At 44.3% G+C, this 22367-nt stretch overlaps 1 protein-coding gene across 4 annotated transcripts in view; it reads right to left on the reverse strand.

The window, feature by feature from the left end:
* ERCC6 (ERCC excision repair 6, chromatin remodeling factor) overlaps window positions 1-22367 on the reverse strand; it is a 73016-nt gene that overhangs the window by 44887 nt on the left and 5762 nt on the right. For 3 of the 4 annotated variants that reach the window (XM_019953715.2, XM_019953716.2, XM_070781970.1), the window contains exons 3-5: window positions 20998-21118; window positions 19060-19171; window positions 13292-14003 (exon numbers count right to left, since the gene is read on the reverse strand). In XM_019953715.2, the coding sequence (XP_019809274.2) occupies window positions 13292-14003; window positions 19060-19171; window positions 20998-21118 (945 nt within the window). The remainder of the gene's footprint in view (window positions 1-13291; window positions 14004-19059; window positions 19172-20997; window positions 21119-22367) is intronic. The other variant, XM_070781971.1, reaches the window with a different exon arrangement.

Consider the following 22367-nt stretch of genomic DNA (forward strand, 5'->3'; position numbering starts at 1 on the left):
GCGGAGCGCTAGGGGGTGGAGGGGAGCCAGACTCACCTCAGCTCCGGGAGAAACACATGTCCTCCCATCCCAGGTGCCGACAGGCTCTAAAACTGCTCTCTTCAGGGTGCTTAACTCGTGGTCCTACAGTCTGGCAGGCTGAGCGGCTGCCCAGTCTGCAGGTTTATATAAAAGGGGCTTCCGTGCTGTGAATAAAGCGGGTCTGACATGTGCCCAATGAGCACAGGCTCAAACCCTCAGGCTCAGATGGTCCAGAACCCAATCCCACTCCCATGCATTACCACCTCAGCCCTCAGCAAGCAACTTAACCTCTCTAGCATCTACATTTCCTCGTCTCTGAGATGCGGGAAGAGGGGCATCTGCGTCACTGGATTTGGGGGGGATTAAATGAGGTGCCACATATAAAGCACTTATCATAAGACAAGGGTATAATAGGTGCTCAATGAATTAATGTATTATATATAACCATATGTACTTACTGAAACCTCACACAACTCTGAGTGAACTGCCAGTGTTCACTTACAGAGGAATAAACAGAGGCATGTACAGTTCGACAAATCTGCACGAACATGCGAGAGGACTCTGCAGCAGGCACCTCTGCTCAAAAACCACGACAATCTGTCAAATGGGTGCTCAGTAAATGACTGTGAAAAGCGTGAGCACCATGAGTAAAGACTCTTAGCCATCAGAAGATATCTGCAGGAAAATGGCGATTTAAAAGTGCTATAACAGATCTGTAAATAGTTAATTGTCATGAAGTGTGGCCACCTTTTTATATGATAGTAACAACTATAGAATAACCTAAAAATGGTTGGGAGTGAGTCAAAATTAAGATCTGGACCCAGAGATGTGAAATCTTAAAAGTGGCCTCAGAAATGTCTAAATTCAATTATCTCAATAAATAAGCTAGATGAAGGATTTTAAAAGTAGAACAGGGCAGTAAATAGTCCAATATTTACATTTTTGAAAAAGTAATCACTTTTCATGTTTTCTATCCCCTCGTTTTAAAAGAGTCACACATGTAAGAGTCACAGCTGCAGCCACATAAAACCAAGCGGGCCTGGTGTTCTCTGGCAGGGTTTCCAACTCCCCACACGGCTGCCATAGTCAGCCCGCTGCTGATGCTGCTGGCAGCTACTTAGAAGAGAACCCAGTAATAAACATAAACTTATAATTCTAATCAGATGCAGGCAGGGCAAATGCTCCTTGGCTTCGCCACATTCTCGCAAGAGTGAGAACCTGGCCCAGGCTGTGGGCCCTGGGGCTGATACTGCAGTAACGATCTGTCAGCAGCAGCTCGGACCCAGGGCCCGACAGACAGCAACGCTGCACAACCAGCTGAACTGCACAGGAACAGTATGTCCTTCAGTTGTAACCTACTGGCATGCCTTGTCGATGGAACCCTGAGGATACACCTGAGAAGTTAATTTCTTTTCAAAGGAGAATTTCCAGCATTTCAAGGATGTTCAAAATGCCAGAGCAGAACACAGCCAGCTGCCACCATGCCGAACCTTGAGCCCACTCACCGCTGAGCATCTGCATGCCCTGTACTGTCCCCAAGCTCCCTCCTGCAACACACACATTCATTCACACGCCTGGGGACCCTTCAGACCTCAGCCCGAGCAGCGCCTCTGGAAGAAGTCTTGCACAACCTGTCAGTGAGCTGTCCAGTCCCCCAGGTGCCTTCCTAACCACGCACCTTGGGCACACCTGATGTCTCCACTACCAGAGTGTGAGCATCTTTTGACATCTGTATCTGTCTCCCCTGTTAGACTGGGAGCCACCTGAGGTCAGAGACGGTCTCAGTCATTTTCATATCTTTAAAGACTAGCATAACGCCCACCTCACCAGAGGCTCGATAAATGCTAAAGAAATGAATCAACAGGGTTCAGAATTGGGTGAGGAAGACCCAGGGGCAGAGAACCATGGCTTGAAAATGGTCATAAAATAGATCCCTCAGCAATGGTTCCAGAAACGTCCTGTTCTAGCTCCTTTGGGCCTGCCTCCTGCCGCACTTCCTGCCCCTTCTACATGCATGACTCTGGGCTGTAGCCACTGCATAAACATGGCTGGGTCCACTGCAAAGAACGGGGCTCGGCCAAGAGCGACTGCAAAGTCAGAGATGTTTAATTTAGAATTTTATAAGGAGGGAAAAAAAAAGAGAGGACGCTCATTACATTGAATGACAAAAATTTTGTAAGGTGTTTTCAATTCCTCGTTTCTGTTTTTCAGGGTTTCCCAGGGGATTCACCTTGCAACAGGACTGGTCTTTGCACACCAGCTGATGGGAAGAAATAAGGAGTCCTGAGTTTGGGTCCAAGGCTCCCAAGGACCAGGTGGGAAAGGCTGGGCAAAAGATTCAACTTTTTATGAAAGGATTCATCTCTTGGCAGAGGAAAAAAGAAGTTTACATAGCCCTAATCTATATTTACATTAACAGAAAGGAAGTAATGTTTCTAGTGTTGACACTTTCATCTTTTCTTTAATCCATACATATACTAGTCACAGCTGCAACCCAACAAAATGAGGTGAGTGTGTTACTCACTGGGAGGTTTTCTAATTCCTCTAGTCCCTCAGACTCCAGTGGCAGCTACCAGAGCAGAACCAGCAAAACACAGATGCAAGCTACCCGCTGAGAAGGGGACACTGGACGTGGGCAGAGAGCGACGCTACAGGTCTGTCATTAGCAAGCGGAGGCCTGAACTTCAGAAACATCGTTTGACAACGCTGCATCTGTCTCCTCGACCACCAAAGGAGCCAAATAACAGGTTCCTACAGGACTAAGTGAAGTAATGTTTACTATATGCTTTGGAAACTATTTTTAATACTGCATACATGTCAGATACTATATCACAATTATTGGCAGATTACACAAAAAAGCAAAACTGAGAAATCTGAATTAATTGTAGGTTAAATGTGAATAGTAACAAATGTCAGGACACTGTGGAACTGCAATCTAGGGTGGGCAGGAGTTAAGCGTACCAAGTCTAGAAGATCATCACGCTACTGTGCCTGTACTATCAGCCAAGATGAAGATTATCATGGTCACTCTGAGCACAATGTCCTACTCGCTGAGTGAAGCGAAGATGTAGAAAACCAAGCCTTACAAGGCACAAGAGAAGGATCTGGAACACTGACCTCTAAACAGAGAAAACTATAAAGAACCAGTGTAATCTTGACCCACCCACACTCGGAGCCAACGAGCAGGCTACTGGTTAGAAGAATGCCCCCTGGGCAGATGTCCAGTGCCCCTAGTGTGTTCAAAGGAGAAATAATGTTTTATTTCTCCCCAACTGTTAATAATGTACTTATATAGATATTTTATCACTAAGTGGACATAATCATATTAATAAGAAATATATGAAAGTTAAGAAAAGCCTAACATTAAACAAAACTAAGTTTATAACAGCATATGCAGTATGAGATGGCAATGCATATTAAACATAATTGTTAATAGCACTTTTTACCCTGGAAAAACGTTATCTTTTTCTCGATATTTATATAAGCTCTTCCTCATGATTCTCATAGACCCTCTTACTGGCTTGATGAAATCTTACTAGAAAATGTTTTATCTAATGGACATACAAATAACAAGACTAGCTAATTTTTGTTGAGTGTCTGATATCTGCCAATGTCTCAGATATATTACCTTTTGTAATATTAACATCACCCTTGAAGAAGGTACTGTCATTTACAGACGTGGAGATACACAGGACCTCATAGCTACTCGGCAAAACTTAGGCATTCTGACTCCATGGCCTGTGATTTGCACCCACTATGCCATATATCCTAAAAGAAATCCAACCTTGAACATTCACCGGAAGGGCAGAAGCTGAAGCCCCAATACTTTGGCCACATAATGTGAAGAGACAACTCTGGAAAAGACTCTGATGCTGGAAAAGATTGAGGGCAGGAGGAGAAGGGGGCGACAGAGGATTAGATGGTTGGATGGCATCACCAATTCAAAGGACGTGAGTTTGAGCAAACTCTGGGAGACAGTGAAGGACAGGGAAGCCTGGTGTGCTACACTCCACTGGGTCACAAAGAGTTGGACACAACTTAGCGACTGAACAACAACCAAAATGCCCCCCTAGCTGTGGACAAGCTATGTTTTGAAATTATATATACATACATATTATGTTTTAATACATAATATATTTTTTAAATTTAGAGGCAGAAAACACCCTAATAATAACAACTAAGAGTAACTGCTTAAGCATGCGGGGTGCTGCTGTAAGTGTTTTCATGTATTAAACAATTTAATCCTTACAACTCTATGAGACAAATAGTATTCTTAATCTCTTTTTCTTAATTAAAGAAAGGTAGGCAGGGACAGGTAAAGCAGCCTGCTCAAGATCACCAATGTGAAGGTCTTAACCTGGAGTCTGTGCCCCTGTTACATAATCTTGAGTTTCAAAAACATTTTCAAACTTGCAAAAAAAATCACCCTTTTTCTCACAGCACCAGCCAAAAAGGTCAATAATCACCTCTCCAAATGCTATACAATGAAAACACTTCTACAAGAGCAAACTAAGCTCTAAAACGTCAATTCAAATTTGTCTCAAGAAACATCAGTGTGAAAGTCTAAGGAGAGGAGAGATGGCCACTGTTTGTGTACAATAACACGATTCCCTCCACACCTTGCTGCTGTGCAGGGTGGGTCAAAACTCACTCTTCACTGGACACCTGCTAACTTACGCAAGTAATAGTGAAATCAATTTAACAGTTCTGATTACAGATAATCTGGGCTGAAAAAACACATCAGTTCAGTTAAGTCACTCCGTCGTGTCTAACTCTTTGTGATCCCCTGGACTGCAGCATGCCAGGATCCCCTGTCCATCATCAACTCCTGGAGCCTACTCAAATTCATGTCCATCGAATTGGTGATGTCATCCAACCATCTCATCCTCTGTCCTCCCCTTCTCCTCCTCCCTTCAATTTTTCTCAGCATCAGGATCTTTTCAAATAAGTCAGTTCTTCACATCAGGTGGCCAAAGTATTGGAGTTTCTGCTTTAGCATCAGTCCTTCCAATGAATATTCAGGACTGATTTCCTTTAGGATGGACTGGTTGGATCTCCTTGCAGTTCAAGGGACTCTCAAGAGTCTTCTCCAACACCACAGTTCAAAAGCATCAATTCCTCGGTGCTCAGCTTTCTTTATCATCCAAATCTCACATCCATACATGACTACTAGCCTTGCCTAGACGGACCTTTGTTGGCAAAGTAATGTCTCTGCTTTCTAATACGCTGCCTAGGTTGGTCATAGCTTTTCTTCCAAAGAGCAAGCATCTTTTAATTTCATGGCTGCAGTCACCATTTGCAGTGATTTTGGAGCCCAAAAAAATAAAGTCTTTCCCTGTTTCCATTGTTTCCCCATCTATTTGCCATGAAGTGATGGGACCGGATGCCATGATCTTAGTTTTCTGAATGTTGAGTTTTAAGTCGTCTTCACTCTCCTCTTTCATCAAGAGGCTCTTCAGTTCTTCTTCACTTTCTGTCATAAGGGTGGTATCATCTGCGTATCTGAGGTTAGTGATGTTTCTCCTGGCAATCTTGATTCCAGCTTGTGCTTCATCCAGCCCGGCATTTTGCATGATGTACTCTGAATATAAGTTAAATAAGCAGGGTGACAATATACAGCCTTGACATATTCCTTTCCCAATTTGGAACCAGTCTGTTGTTCCATGTCCAGTTCTAACCGTTGCTTCTTGACCTGCATACAGTTTGAACATTCTTTGGCATTGCCTTTCCTTGGGATCAGAATGAAAACTGACTTTTTCCAGTCCTGTGGCCACTGCTGAGTTTTCCAAATTTGCTGGCATATTGAATGCAGCACTTTTACAGCATCATCTTTTAGGATCTGAAATAGCTCAACTGGAATTCCATCACGTCCACTAGCTTTGTTCATAGTGATGCTTCCTAAGGCTCACTTGACTTCGCATTCCAGGATGTCTGGCTCTAGGTGAGTGATCACACCATCGTGGTTATCTGGGTCGTGAAGATCTTTTTTTGTGTAGTTCTTCTGTGTATTCTTGTCACCTCTTCTTAACATCTTCTGCTTCTGCTACGTCCATACCATTTCTGTCCTTCACTGTGCCCATCTTTGCATGAAATGTTCCCTTGGTATCTCTAATTTTCTTGAATAGATCTCTAGTCCATGCCTGAAGAACTATGGATGGAGGTTTGTGACACTGTACAGGAGGCAGTGATCAAGACTATCCCCAAGAAAAAGAAAGGCAAAATGGTTGTCTGAGGTCTTACAAATAGCTGAGAAAAGAAGAGACGCTAAAGGCAAAGGGGATAAGGAAAGATATACATATTTGAATGCAGAGTTTCAAAGAATGGCAAGGAGAGGTAAGAAAGCCTTCCTCAGTGATCAATGCAAAGAAATAGAGGAAAACAACAGAACGGGAAAGACTAGAGATCTCTTCAAGAAAAAACACATAACATACTTAATACCAGACACACCAATACACAGGCACACCTTGGAGATATCACAGGTTCGGTTCCAGACCTCCACAACAAAGCAAATATTGCAATAAAGCAAGACACATGAATTCTGTGGTTTCCCAGTACATATAAAAGTTACGTTTACATTATACTGTAGTCCAGTAAGCGTGCAATAGCATTATGTCTAAAAAAGTAATGTACATACCCTAATTAAAAAATGGTTAGTTAAAAAACTGTTACCCATCATCTGAGCCTTTAGAGAGCAAAGGTCACTCATCATAGATCACCATAACAAATACAATAATGAAAGTCTGATATACTGAGAATTATAAATGTGACACAAAGATATGAAGTGAGCAAATGCTACTGGAAAAATGGTAACGGCAGACTTGCCTTGTCTTGCTTAAGGCAAGTCTATCTTCAATCCGTATTGCCTATACTGAGATGCCCATACTAAACTACAGAAAAAGCAGACTATACCTCTTATGGGAACTGTCAAATACTAGGAGGCTGAGATCATAAATTAATAAAATGAATATGCCCGCTCCAAAATTTCCAAGGAAGTCACATATTTTGCTGCTTGAAATTTACAACTGACCTTATTGCTCTGTTTTCAGTTTTAAGTTGCAAGGGCCACTAAGATCTGTAGTGACTGTGAGGGGAAAGTCACGCATCATACAGTTAAATCATTCCTAATATAGGGTGAAATTTCAATATCAGGATCATTCTCCACTTATTGCAATATCCATGGAAGAAATTCTACAACAGAAGCACAGTGCATACAATTTGATTTTTAAAAATATATTCAAGGCACCAAGCTGGGTGTTTAATATAGTTTGCATTTCTGTGGTGCAATAGGTTTTCTATTTCAGACAGCTGAGAATCCCTCACAGATTAGTCTAATTTGCTAAATTGAGACACGCGGTGTTTTACTTTTCTTATCTGCCTTTTTATGGTCTATCTGGGTGGACTTAATTGGCACATCTGAGCAGATGAAATACCCTCAGTTAGGAGTCCAGATCTCACAGAGTAAATTAAGACTGATGCAGACAATTATGCACTGGAGCTGAGGATGAGAGGTGTGTGCGGAGCACAAAGCAGAATTAGTCTTCATTTGTGTCTTAGCTTCGTCATTTAAAAGAAGCCAAGATGCTCTCTATGAAACCTCCTTAAGGGAGTTAACTTTTTCTTCTCTTTAAAATATAGATTACTACAAGAAAAGAAAAAGGAAAAAAAAAGAATAGAAGTTTATTTCTTAAGAAAGCAATTAGCTCCCAGAAACTGATGACAAGAACTGTCAATAAATAATTATAGTCTCTGGGTCAAATCTAGATAAATTTTAACCAAATTCAGATTTTTAGAGATCAAATGATTTGGGGGTTTTTTTGTTCGTTTGCTTGCTTTGTTTTTAAGGCACAAGCAAATCAGGCTCTACAATGTAATTTGGCCTTTGCCTAACTGTGACCTGAATTTAAGTGCAGTGCAAACAAAAATCTAATTGAACGATAAACATGGGACAATCACAATGCAAAGGGATTGGCTCCAGAAAAGAGGAAGAGGCTCTGTGAAGACAATAAAATGGAGACAGAGCAGCTGGGAATGTGGGAGCCACAGACTTTAGCACCATTTCAAGCCAGGGCTGGGACCTGCAGAAGGCTGAAGTTGTCCTCATCAAGCCATGGGAGAAACTGATCACTGAGGCCACACTCTTCTGGGTCCACGGCACCAGTCCACGCTGACAGGCCACTCCCTCCTGACCAAACCACCCGCAGCTCCAGCCCAAACCCAGACTTGTCACTTGCTGCTACCCTGGACAAAAGACCTCAGCTTTCTCGGCTGGGGATCCTATCTCCTAGGGGCCGTGAGGACTACAGCACTGGGCCCACAGAGCCCGCAGCACTGCCAAGCGGTAAGCATGCACTAACGTCAGTCACCTTAGTCCTCATACAACCTCCTCCCCTTCCTCCTGGATGCCCCCCTTGCTCAGGCCTCCAAATTTCGAATCCAAGAGACTTTTTCCAGCATTTATCCTCCTGGCACCTGAAAATAACAACAGCCCTCCCCTTCTAGAACTAGGCATGTATACAGCCAAACCCTGCAAACCAGGGTCCAACTCACCCCTGCCACAAGCCACAGTGCTTGGGGGGGGGCGGTGATGAAGACACCATTTCCCAGACAGTTTAGCCGTGTGGAGGCTGCAGGTATTCTGCAAGATTCACACGATGAATGGAGTCATCTGACTTTTTAACTCCAAGCTATTCACACTAAAATAAAGTTTAAAATGTGATAAAAGAAAAACCTTTAAGATTAAAAATGTATCAGAAACCAGTTTTATCAATGGGCACCATGACTACAGATTCGGGTTACACCACACCATGAGGAAAATTCTTTCCCCATCCACATCAGACCTGTCAAGTTTTCTAGACACCCCAGCAACCTCCCCAAACCTTCAGCCGACTGACCTGGGTTTGGGGTTTGGTTTCAGTCCAGGGAGGCAGGGGTGGCCATGTCCTGCTTCTTGGCACCACCGTGTGGCCGTATACAGACATTGCCCATTTCACCCAACTCCAAGTCCTGGCTTCAAACCCCAGCTCTTAACCAGTGAGATCATGGGCAAGTTGATAACTTGAAAAGGCCAAGATAAAGTGTACACCCTGCTATAATTATAACATGTGACAGATATATACGCACAGGATCAACGACTGGAATGAGGGACTTCCCCTGCAGAAACAATGATGCACTGAAGTTTGAGGGTAAATCTGCCAAGTGTTTTAACCTGCATCCTCAGTCCATATCAACATATCTGCACCACTCCACAGACCAGACCCAGTGCTGGGACCAACTTCCTCCACAAAATCTCCCCTAAAGCCCCTCCAGCTGATGTCATTACACTCTTCACCCTCTAGGTCCCATCTGTGCCCTTGTTCCCTAAAAGACTGCAGATTCCTTGCAGGAATGGCGTCGGGCATTCATGCAGTGAGAATAAAGATGAAGCAACAGAGCTGACCTCACATCTCAACTGGGAAATGAACCGTCTACACTGGGGGAACCAGGACTGATCATCCGGTGGGGAAAGGTGCGTGTATGAAACGTGGTCTTCCAGGCCACTCTGGACTCAACCTGGGACACATCACCCAACACCGAATGCATCTTATTTCTATTAAGTGCTTGGCCCCGGGAGATCCTAGATCCTAAAGCAATGCATTTTACGGAAGCCTTCACAACTGACAGCCATACCCTAATGGATACTTGAGTACCACAAAATTAAAATAAAAAATTATGGATGCTTTGTAAGACCTGTTAGCACTGACTTGAGTAAGAACCAACAGAATAACTGCTTCTAAGAAGTGGCCTATTCATCCCGGTACATAACCAGACCTATGAAAATCAGGGAACACCACTGAGGGGACAGCCTGCAAATGCAACAGGAGAGAAGAAAACAGGATAAAAATGTGGAAAAGGCGAAGTTCACAGACAGTACAAAAGATGGTTAAAACTTCCAAGCCTAGCCTGAAATCTTGGCTAAGTCAGAGAAAGTAGGATTGTAAGTGCTATTACCCAGATCCAGAAAATGTTAAGCTGTAGAAAAGGTGTGACAGGGTATTCCTGCTGAACATCAACTAAAACCAAAGATACCTAGTTAGGACTAACCTAGGGCTAATGAAGACATAAGACTCTCAAGCTGAGAGAACTAGGCGGGTGAGATGTCTAGGAATCATCCACTTTTACTTCCAACAGTTCAAAACAATTAGCATGGTTATAATTTAAGCCCTGTTATATAAATATATATAATTCAACACATACTTAAGTTCAAAAGGTACCTGCCCTGGACATATACTTCTAAATTCTAACCGTCAGGAAAAACTCACTTTCTATGTTGTAAACTGGGTGGTGGTGTTGCTCAGTTGCTAAGTCCTACTCTTTGCAGTCCCCACAGACTGTAGGATTCTCTGTCCGTTGGGTCCTCCTGGCAAGAATTCTCGAGTGGGTTGCCATTTTCCTCTCCAGGGGATCTTCCCAACCCAAGGATGGAACCTGCATTTCCTGCGGTTCCTTTACCACTGAGACACCAGGGAAGCCCCTTGTAAACTATATGGGGCTTTATTCTGATCATCAATCATCAAACCATGCTATTAATAAGATAAGAAATCCTAATCTTTTTCTTCACTCAAGGGGTTACCATTACAATTTCAATCTGTCTACAAAGATCAACAACAAGAAATAACAAAATATAGAGTGACTGGCAGTTTTAAAATATCCTTAATATGCTTCTCAATCCTGAGCATTTTAGTTTCTTTTAACATCCCCCAAGCCCAAGAGTACCAAGGGAGATGCAATGTAAACGTTCTAATGTAGATGTCTACAGGTTAACAATCAGCTGCCTTAATAACCATAGCTATAAAATTTTAAGAGCTATAGTATTTTGGTGGCAATTAGAGTTATTGATATTTCTAAAACTCATTTGAGATTCTACTGTAACTTGAGCAAAAACTGACTTTCTGATATGGCTTTGGATATAACAGTTTTACAATCTTAACATTATTAAGAAAAACTTATTGCCATGAATTTAAACCCATATTTAAAATTCAATCAAAACAAACTGCTCTTGATCAAAATACTGATGTACTTAAAATACATTTAATATTGACTCAATTTAATGGCAAGAATATTCATTCCACTTACAATCAATATGGTGAGATTAACACTTTTATTAATTCTCTACAGCAGTCAAGGAAAAAATATGCCACTCACTGTTCAAGAGTATTGAGCAATACCCCTCAAACAACTTTATAAATATGGAACATGTGAGGTAACTTTAAAGTTGAAATAAGAAATGACAAATATTAAGCCACTCCTCAACCCTGTCTTGCCACGTAAGGTATTACTGCAGTGTTGAGTGTAAGGGCTCCCTTAAAGACCTGGATCTAGGTTGCAGGTACTCAAATCATTTATGAAAAGAACTATGCTCCACCTACTTCTAAAAGGTTAGGTAGGGAATATGGATATGTGGCATATCCATATGTGGCAATAGGAATGGAGAATGTCAGCAGTTCTAAACAAGAAGAAAAGAATATCAGGTTAATCTTCATTCTCCAAGGTTCAGTTCAGTTCAGTTCAGTCACTCAGTCGTGTCCGACTCTTTGCAACCCCATGAATCGCAGCACACCAGGCCTCCCTGTCCATCACCAACTCCCGGAGTTCACCCAGACTCACGTCCATGGAGTCGGTGATGCCATCCAGCCATCTCATCCTCTGTCGTCCCCCTTCTCCTCCTGCCCCCAATCCCTCCCAGCATCAGAGTCTTTTCCAGTGAGTCAGCTCTTCGCATGAGGTGGCCAAAGTACTGGAGTTTCAGCTTCAGCATCAGTCCTTCCAATAAACACCCAGGACTGATCTCCTTTAGTTAGTGGGAAGCTACAAAATTACAATAAACTAGGTCTCCCTACACTGAGGAAAAAGAAAAAACTGTTGAGGATTGAGAAAAAAATATCCTGGGAGCAAATATTTAAAAAGTAATCTGGAAAAAAAAAAAGTTATCTGTTAAGCAGATTCTCACACCACCTTGAGTTTCTCAGTGCTCTTGGCAAGCCAAGTGCTGAGCCCTGAGTCACACAGCGCAGTGCTCCCTGAGACACAGTGGACACTGCAGCGTGCACACTGGTCTTCTTGGTTCGCAAAAAATGTGTGGCAACAGGCAATGCCAACTCCACAGACAAACGTGTCCACCTTCCTTTTATCTTACTTACACCAGATACTGACAAAATCATGGAAATAAGAAGCCAAAGTTAGTCTCTAGCACACACAAAAAAGGCAGTGGGAAGGGTATCTGGACATGTGAAGCCCATTTCGGGCACTAGAAGGTTTAAATTCTTAAACAACGACTTTTTTAAGACAAGGAAGGAGGGATTGAGGAAAGCAATCTTATTCTTTCATACACTAAAACTTAAACTTCAGCTCTCTGGGCTTTCTGGGGGCACTAGTGTTAAAGAACCCACCTGCAAGTCCAGGAGACCTAAGAGGCACAGATTCGATCCCTGGGTAGGGAAGATCCCCTGGAGGAGGGCATGGCAACCACTCCAGTGTTCTTGCCTGGAAAATCCCATGCACAGAGGAGCCTGGTGGGCTACAGTCCACAGGGTCGCACAGAGTCAGACACGACTGAAGTGACTTAGCATGCACACACGTTCTCCTGAAATTACTTCCACCCAGCATACGCCACACAAGCCAACCTCCTCCTCCTCCCCAGCCTCGTGGCAAGGCACCCACTCTCCAAAGGCAGGCACACAGCTCCTACTTTAGTCCTTCGCATGCCTCTTGACCCAGCCTTCCCCTTAAGCTCTTCTTCTTAGACTTGCCCCCAAATCTGAATGATGACCCAGAAGTAGAAACATCTTGGGTCAGCTCCACTGAGGATTCAGGGGTTCTGATGGTTCTATCACCGACCCAATGGACATGAGTTTGGGTCAACTCTGGGAGTTGGTGATGGACAGGGAAGCCTGGAGTGCTGCGGTCCATGGGGTTGCAAACAGTCAGACACGACTAAGTGACTGAACTGAACTGATGTTCTACTGGGCTAAGGCTGCAGGAAGTCCAATCTTTGGATGAATAGGGGTCTAACACACTAAGCTAGGCCAGAACTCTTATTTATTAATAAACCTGCCACCTACAATACATGCATTGAAGAAGGAAATGGCAACCCACTCCAGTGTTCTTGCCTGGAGAATCCCAAGGATGGCGGAACCTGGTGGGCTGCCGTCTATGGGGTCGCACAGAGTCAGACATGACTGGAGCGACTTAGCAGCAGTAGCAGCATAATAAAACACGGCCCCTGTGGACTGACCTTAATCGCTGCTTATAATAATCTTCATCTCCATCGTCTCGGCATCTCACTACTTTCCGGCCTCCTCCGGTGGCTTCAGCTTCTTCCCCAGAACTTGGAAAAAAGTCATCATCGATCTCCTGCACAGTGACTTTCTTCTGCCGTTTCCGGCGATTGAGCACCAGCCTCTGCTCCCAGTCAGAGCCTTCCCCGGGCAGGTCAGCACCCACCGTCTCTTCCAGCTCCTCCTCTGTGGGCAAGTACTCAGACTCTTCATCCTCAGAGTCCCCCTGTGCGTTTGGTCTCACATCACAATCCCAGGGTTTCTTTCCCTTTAGCAATCCGACCTGCCCCTGGAGCTGAAGAGCCCTCTTCTGGAGTTTCTTGATCTGTTTTTTCAGGCGTTTATCTGTTTTCGATACAGCTTTGCCTCTCTCATCTGGTTTGTTTTCATTGAGTGCTGAGCTCGGTTCAGAAGTGGCCGAGGCCGAAGCTTTTTTAGCTGCTCTTTTATTACAAGCTTGCTTCTTTCTTTCAAAGGACAGTTTCGCTTGATCTGCCAAATACTTTTCAAAGCCTGATGCTTCATTGAGCATTAGTTTTCTGGGCTTTTTCTCCTGCTTCTGAGGGATCTTGGTACCAAAAGGTGTCATCTGACCAGTGCGGACGAGCTCTTCCCAAGCGGTCTCCTGAGCGGGCATGAGCATGCTGCCAAGGCAGGAGGGCTCTGCTTCTGAAAAAGGGATGACAATGCATTGGGTACTAACATAAAACTTTCCAGGAGAACAACAGACGTGTGTGCTACTCAACACGGAGACACACACACACACACAAAAAAAATCAGTGAATCAGTGATGTACGATACTATGTATGAAGCACAGAGTGAAACCGACACACTCCAATTCAAAACGGTAACTTCTCAGTAACTTTTCCCAGAATACTGCATTATTAATATGCTTTCCGGGCATCCAAAGACAGACCCAGTCATACGTAACATACAGAGAGGGAAATTTTGCCGTGTTTCCTTATCAAGGAAAGAGTAGTCCTTGAAGAAGCAATCTCCCAAGTTTGCACATCACTGCTAACACCAGCTCTGAGAGGGACTTAAATTCAAGAGACAGCAGGACTGAAAACAGAACTCTAAAGAATTAGCATGCTCCTAAATAGGTTAGACATAAATGGTGGCTCTGCTCCATTCAATAGGATAGCCACCACGTGGCCATTTAAATTTACACTGAGAATTCATTTTTTTCAGTTGTACTTGCCACATTTCAAGAGCTCAGTAGCCACACGTGGCTGAAGGCTACCATGACGACCAACACAGACAGCGTTTCCACTACTGCAACCACGTCTACGGGACGGCACCACATTAGACACGCCAACTGACGGAAGGGACGCGCTGAAACTGGAGTCACGCTGTAGCGACAGGGAGCCGCCCAGAAACCACCGTCTTTCATCGGCTGAGATCGATCTGTAGCAAAATTACTACATCCATAGCCAAAACATCAACGGAAGTAAGGCTTACTGGGAAGGAAACCGTATTCTAAAACCTGTCATCTCTGCAGGCCAACAACGCCAGCACAGTTTTCGTTAAATGGACACTAAAGAAAAACGTGCCTCAGAAAGTGCAGAAATCCTAAGCGTACAGCCCAGTAAGCTTTCAGAAAAATATACCCATACACACCTGAAGAAGGACATAGCAACCCACTCCAGTATTCTTACCTGGAGAATCCCATGGACAGAAGAGCCTGGTGGGCTACAGTCTGCGGGGTGCAAGAGTAGGACACGACCGCGCAACTGGACCACCACATACCTAGACGCTAGCATCCAGGTCAGGAAGCATAAACCGCCTTTGATGGTGTCTCCCAGCTTCTAGTCCACTAGACACTGACCTGTTAACACTGCAGATAAGCTGCACCTGGCACTGAACTTGGAAATGTCTGTGCTTGTGTCTGGCTTCTTATGTTCAAAATTGTGCCTGTGAGTCATGCCTGCTGTTGAATTTGGCTGCAGTCTGTTGGTGCTCACTGCTGTTAGTGCGGTATTCTATTATATAACTCCACCACAATGTCTCCATTCTACTGTTAATGGACATGTGGGTAGTTTCCAGGTTTGGACAACTGAGAATAACGCTGCTACGAGTATTCCAGTACATGTCCTTTGGTAACGCTATGTATACAATTCTTTGGGTATATTAAGCTTTGGTAGACAACACCGAACATTTCCAAAGTGGTTCTGCCGATTTTAAGCTCTACCAGCAGTGTTTCAGAGTTTCAGCAGATCCACACCCTTGCCCTCCCATGTCAGCCATTCTGGTGGGTGTGCGGGAGAGCCGTTCCAAGGCTGTGATGTAGACTTCCCTAAGTGAACGTCTACACAGATCTGCTGATCTTTTGGGTAGCCTCTTGTAAGGAAATGCCCAAATCTTTTGCCAATTTTTGTCACAGGTGGTCTTTAAAAAGAAAAAAAAAGATCTCTAGGAATTCTTCATACATTCTAGACTCAAGTCCCTGGATTAACACAGACACTACAAACATTTATTCCCATTCTGCAGCAGCTTGCCTTTTATGCGATCTTTCAGCAAACACAAGACCTTAGTTGTAATATAGTTCATTTATCAAATCTTTTCCTTTACAGTGAGCATTTTGTGTCTTGTTAAATCTTTGCCCCAAGATCATGGAAATGTTTACTTTGTTATACTATTAAAGCTTTTTTTATCCTTCACATTGGAAGAATCCATCTGGAATTTACTTTAGTGCGCTATATGATGGGCCAATCTTCACTTCATCTTCATGTGGATTAACCCGGCACACTTAACGGAAGGATGATCCTTCTCCACGGCATGCACTGAGACATGTATCATGAACGCAAGTGGCCACATGTGGGTGGGTCTGCTTGCTGGCCCTCTATCCTGCCCACTGGTGTGCTGGTCTGCCTTACGCCACGACTGCACTGCTGTCTTACTTACTGTAGCTTAGTAACGGGTCTGGATAGTTTACTCTTCTTCAAGATCGTTGTGGCTACTCCTGACCCAATGCATTTTCATATAAATGTTACCATCCGCTCACTAGTGTCATTCACCTCAGCCTGCTCTTCCTACCCTACACCCTTCCTACCCTACACCCTCTCCCTCAGAAAACTCCCTGAGGTTCATACTGGGGTGGAATGAAGCTGCAGAAGGACAGAGCTGACATCATTACAATATTGTACCTTCCATCTATAACCATGGTGTATCTCCCTCATTTGTCTTCTCTTAATTTTTCAATGACATTTTGTTGTTTTTAATGTAGAGAGCACCAAAGAAAACTACTTTTTTAAACTAAGAGTTATTGCCAGATATTTTGATTTTGATTATAATTGCCATCTTTACTAAATTTTTATTTTTTACTTTTGCTCATATGCAGAAATATGACTGATTTTTCTATACGGACCTTGTGTTCAATGACACTGCTAAATTCACATAGAACGCCCACTGATTCTTGAAAGATATGACTTTCGATACGATGACCAATCACACATTCCGTAAATAGTGATGGTTTTCTTTCTTTTCTTACATTACTACACTACAGTACAATGTAACAGGAAAGGTGATAGCAGCACCTCATATCATCCCAGATCAGAGGAGCAAAGCCAACCATTGCAAAGTTTATCCCACCGAATTCCAGGGAAGGATTCTTTAATCAGATAATCCTCACAACGATTAAGAAATGGATCATTATGTGGAGAGCAAGGGAAAGGAAATCTCAGAAAAGCATGGGAGCAAAGAAAGGAAGGTCTACTATGCTTATGCCCATCTCAAGACAGACTTGGAAGGTTAAAGAATGTAGCCAAGGTCTATACCTGGGCAATAAAGAGCTGGGGCGCATAAAGCCCGGACGCTCTGCTCTCCTGCCTCCCCAGACAGGGCACAGAGCACCAGGGAGAAGGGACCTGGGCAATAAAGAGCTGGGGTGCATAAAGCCTGGACGCTCTGCTCTCCTGCCTCCGCAGACAGGGCACAGAGCACCAGGGAGAAGGGACCTGGGCAATAAAGAGCTGGGGTGCATAAAGCCCAGACGCTCTGCTCTCCTGCCTCCCCAGACAGGGCACAGAATGCCAGGGAGAAGGGACCTGGGCAATAAAGAGCTGGGGCACATAAAGCCTGGACACTCTGCCCTCCTGCCTCCCCAGACAGGGCACAGAGCGCCAGGGAGAAGGGACCTGGGCAATAAAGAGCTGGGGTGCATAAAGCCCAGATGCTCTGCTCTCCTGCCTCCCCAGACAGGGCACAGAGCGCCAGGGTGAAGGGACCTGGACGATAAAGAGCTGGGGCGCATAAAGCCCAGATGCTCTGCTCTCCCGCCTCCCCAGACAGGGCACAGAGCACCAGGGAGAAGGGAGGGAGCACAGAAAGGATGGACGAGGAACGGTGATAAGAGAGACCAGGAGCCTAAGTGCTGGCTAGAGGCCCAGTGGAAAGAGATAATAAGAAACAGGAGTTCAGAAAAAGGGAGAGGCCGTAAGTGTACAGGTGGCTAGAGAAGCCGTAGGGAAGGGGTAAGATTATTTGGGGTATTATATTATTATTAAAAAAAGAGGGCTCAGCGAGAAATTCTGAGAGTAATTACTATTTAAGATAAGCCTAGAAAATCTGGTCAAAAACAACTAAATAGAAATGGCCAGAAGGCTGAAAGAAAAACCAGCAGAGAGACATGGCTCCTGAGAGGCAGGGAAGTAGCAGCTGCTATAGACAGGCCAAGCGGAGCTCTTGGATTGGGGGAAGCAACAATTACCCCTGGGCCGACTTTTACTGAACAAACAATAGGAAGCAAAAGATAACAGCAAGTTCTAGGCAGCCAGATCAAGAAACGGTTTTTTACTAACGAGAAACAACAGCATTTCAGCAGCAGGAAGCACTGGCCACAGGCCCAGTGGACCCTGTAAGACAACTCTCACAGCACACCTAGTATCTTTTTCCGTCACCTCAGTTGAGTCTTCACAATTCTCTTGTCTTACTGAATGGAGCCAGCACAAAATGTTTGCTTGAAGGGCTTAAATCTGTATTTCAACTAGTAAATAACTGAACAGCTACCAACAATTTCTAAACACGCACACACACACACTGACACTCAAGGCATTTCGTTTCAGAGCTTACGTATCTTCCCAAAAGGTTTTCCAAAAGACACCCATCCAGGGCAGTGATATAAGCAAAATCATGGCCATGAACTAAATAACCTGAATTAAGATGCCTTAACAACAGAATTGATGGTTAGAAAGCCTGTCAAACAGGTTCCAAAAAGATTTGTAAAAGCAATTCTATGAATGCTGACTGATGATACTGGGTCAACAAAACATAATTCAATCAAGATGTTAGGTGTCTTTATGAAGTTAATTATACAAAATGTTAAGATTTCTAATTTATTAAACGTAATACTTACTAAATGGGCACCAGGAGCCTCTATTAGGCTGAGTTAAAAATTTACTTTCATTCTCTGAAGCCCCCAAAGACTTCTAATTCGTTCCATCTCACAGTTTCTCTCTCTCTGAACAGTCTCTATCTAAACATCAAAGAGCTGCTAAAGAAAGATAGGAAAATACAAACGAGTCAGACTGGTAGACCCAGGTTAGGGTTAGAGTTAGGGTTAGGCTAGGTTCTATAGCTGTAGAGAATACAATGGCCTGCGTTTGTTTTGACACTAAGCAAATAAATGTATTTGTCCAAACACCCAGGCTGGGACTGAAGAGACACCCTCCACGGAGCAGAGGCATCAGGCAGCAGTTCGGAACAGAGACCCCACCCAGGACCTCACCAGCATCCTCCTCCTCCAGCCCGCCGAGACCGAGTTCCACTTGCACCTCTGCTCCTCCGAGGACGGCCTGGAGTCGTTTTTGTTTTGCCGTGATCTTCTTCAGCTGTTGTTCCTTAAATGGTAAATGGTGAATACAAAAAAACAGCAGTGAAATGATTAAATACAAAAGGCAGCATCATAAAATTTTAAACACTTTAATCAAGGCCAGAATAAAAATAAAACACAACGGCCATATGTTACTATTACTACAGAGAAACTGATCTGAGTAACTGCTACTTTTCTCGAAGGAAGTAGCGTGTTCCCCCAGGCGGCACCCCGTCCCCGTCCCCCTGACCGGGTGGCACAGTCCACTACTGGTAAGCACCTAAGCCCCACATGCACTGACTGTTGACTTGGGAGGCGGCCCTGCTCTTCTTGGCGTCCCCGTCACACACTGGGTAAATCACTGCATTTGTTTCTGACCTTAGCAGCCAAAGGGCTATGAGGTCAATAGGCTTTACGGCAAAGAAACACATCAGTGTTCAAACAGTGGAAACAGTAACCCCCCTGATAACCTACCACATTTATGACTGTCCTTTATAGCACACTACTCAATCACAACATTGGAAAATAAACTCTATTTTGACAGACCCTCTTACTCTGTCCTTCCTGGGCCCCCCTTTGTTTTGTCTTCCTCCTACATCACCAGAGCTCACTATGTGGCCATTCCTAGGGACTCCCCAGTTAACTAGGCCTATGGTAGGTGGTTCTTCTTTCCAAGGTCAAGAATGTTTAAACAGCAGACATGAGCGTGGGGCGAGGGGACATCCTGATTATGGACACCATGTTGTAACGACTTGTAATTTGTTTTATCTTGCAGGTTTTTTCTCAGCAAATTCTCATTTAAAACAGCCTGTCTCTGAACAGTCTCTCTCTAAACATCAGAGAAGAGCTAAAGAAAGACAGGAGTAGACAAACATGTTAGACTAGTACCTAAGTGCTCCTCACTGCTCTTTGAAACTCCAACCCACCAGAAGCCCTGTATTCACACGCTCCCACAGAGGCCAGACGGTCCCGTCTGCTCTGGGGAGACCCCGGCTGCCTCACTCCACTGTAAGCAATGAGTGAGCTGCTGCTATGGAGTTAAGTGAGGAGTCAGTGTGGTGAAGACCACGAACTGTTGAGTGGAAGGCAGAAGGAGGAGCCAAGGCTAACGAGACCCCCAAAGATAAAGCGCGAACAGGCGTCATGAGGACCCTACTCGCTGCAGGGGATCGACTGCAAGCACAAGGCCATGTGTTAGCCACCCTGGACGGCAGCAATAAGGTGATTAAAACGAGTCATTTCTACCCCCCGCCACATGTTGTCATGGAGTGTACGTAAGTTCTAAAAAATGCTCAGACTTTATAAAAACAATGTCAAAAGTAATAGGCATTTCCCCACCCGTAAGTCCAACAACCCTAAGTGCAGCCCCGTCAGTGTGGCTGGGTGGCAACTAAGGCCAGCCTCTTAGAAGAGCGCGCGGGTGTGGGGTGGGGCTGGCGGGAAACAGTCAGCACAGGCAGGCGCCGGGCAGGGAAAGGGCCAAGTCCACGCGAGACGAGACCAGACGGCGAGAGGCTGGCGGGCCAGAGAGGAACCTCAGCTGGGGGAGAGAGAGCGGCGACGCGAGGGAGCCCGTGCAAGCACGGGAGTGAGGCGAAAAGTCAAAACAGGGGGCTTCCTCTCAGCTGCCAAGGTGCCTGCACATGTGTGCATGTATTTTTAGAAACACTCTTTAAACCGAGGATGTTCAAGGGAAACAGCCAAAAAATTAAATGCATAAAATTTAATTCTCTATTGTAGATCTGCTCCACATCTTACAAGTACTTCTCAGAAATACTTATTTCCTAAATATTACATGAGCTTAAATAATGACTTTTTTTCAAAACCCGAGACTTAAGTGTTTTCTGGAGTCACCTTGTTACACTTCTGTCGTTTTACAGAGTCTAGTTTCCTGTTGATGTCTTTGTCGGTGGCAGCTTGAGGGCCAAGTTGTTCAATAATTTTATCAATCTGTCTTAAGGATGTCGTACATGACCTGAAAAGTAAGAGAAAATCTCTATTTTCCACTCTGGTAACATTTTTTACAGAAGAATATGAAAAGAGGAATGCTAACAACATGTCCCTTTTACTTCTCATTAACTAGACACAAGAGAAACCAAACCAGACTAACATACGCTCTGGCCACTAACAGAACCTGAAGAATTGTTATAAATATAAGACGACCGCTCATGCTTTTTTTTAATCTGGCTAATTTTAATCTGCTTATTCCCACTGGCAAACTGATTCATTCAGCCTATAAGCATTTTAAGTGTCTATTCACTGATTCATTCAGCCTATAAGCATTTTAAGTGTCTATTCAACAGACTATGCAAAAATGATGGGCAATGTTGTCCTTTTATATGAAAAAATGCATACACTTTTCTTTAAGACGATTTTTTAGAGCAGTTTTAGGTACACAGAAAAATTGAGGAGAAGGCAGTGATTTCCCATATACTCCTTGCCCCAAATACGCACAGACTACCCCATTAGCAGCAACCCAAACATGGGTTTTTAAAGCCCATTATGGGAGTTTCCCAAAGTTTGGAAAAGTACTAAACATATTTAAACATTTTTTATATAAATCAGACATCTGTGACAGTATTTTTCTTTTGCATGACTAGAAGACTTACAGCTATATTATTACACTTTGTAGTACAAACAGAAAAAGCCAATTTATAATAGACTGCTCCTAAAATAAGACATAGAATTGCAACTCCCAACTTTCAAAAGACAAATTCAATATTGACACTTGTGTAATTTGCTGTCTGTATACTTTGTGGATTTCAGCAGAAAAGACATTATCAACGCAACTCACTGGTGGTCCTGGCACCACGTGTCACCCTCTGTCTAGCACTGGGCAGCTCATGACTCTGCAGCACCCTGCTCTGTCACCTCTGCAAGCAGTGGACACATTTCCAAGGTCCTCACACCTGAAGGTCAGACTACAACTATTGGAGAACACCTGCTGCTCAAGAGGCTCAAAGAACACACCAGAAAACTGTGAGCAGAGAACAGGCCCTTTGGGTGCCAGGAGTGCACAGCGCCCTCCGCAGGGGCAGCAGCTCCATACTCTCCCCTCCTCCTCCCGCCGCCCCACCTGACGCCGCCCCACCCCTCCACCTGGCCTCCTTCTCTCCCTGCTTGCAGCACGCTCGGCTGAGCACACTGGCTATGGGGGGCAGACTGGCAATGGAGCGCGAGCTCACCTCAATCCTCTGCCCCCTCTTTCAGCCCAGGTCCAGGCC

The sequence above is a fragment of the Bos indicus genome, chromosome 28 (assembly GCF_029378745.1).
Source record: "Bos indicus isolate NIAB-ARS_2022 breed Sahiwal x Tharparkar chromosome 28, NIAB-ARS_B.indTharparkar_mat_pri_1.0, whole genome shotgun sequence".
NCBI lineage: Eukaryota > Metazoa > Chordata > Mammalia > Artiodactyla > Bovidae > Bos > Bos indicus.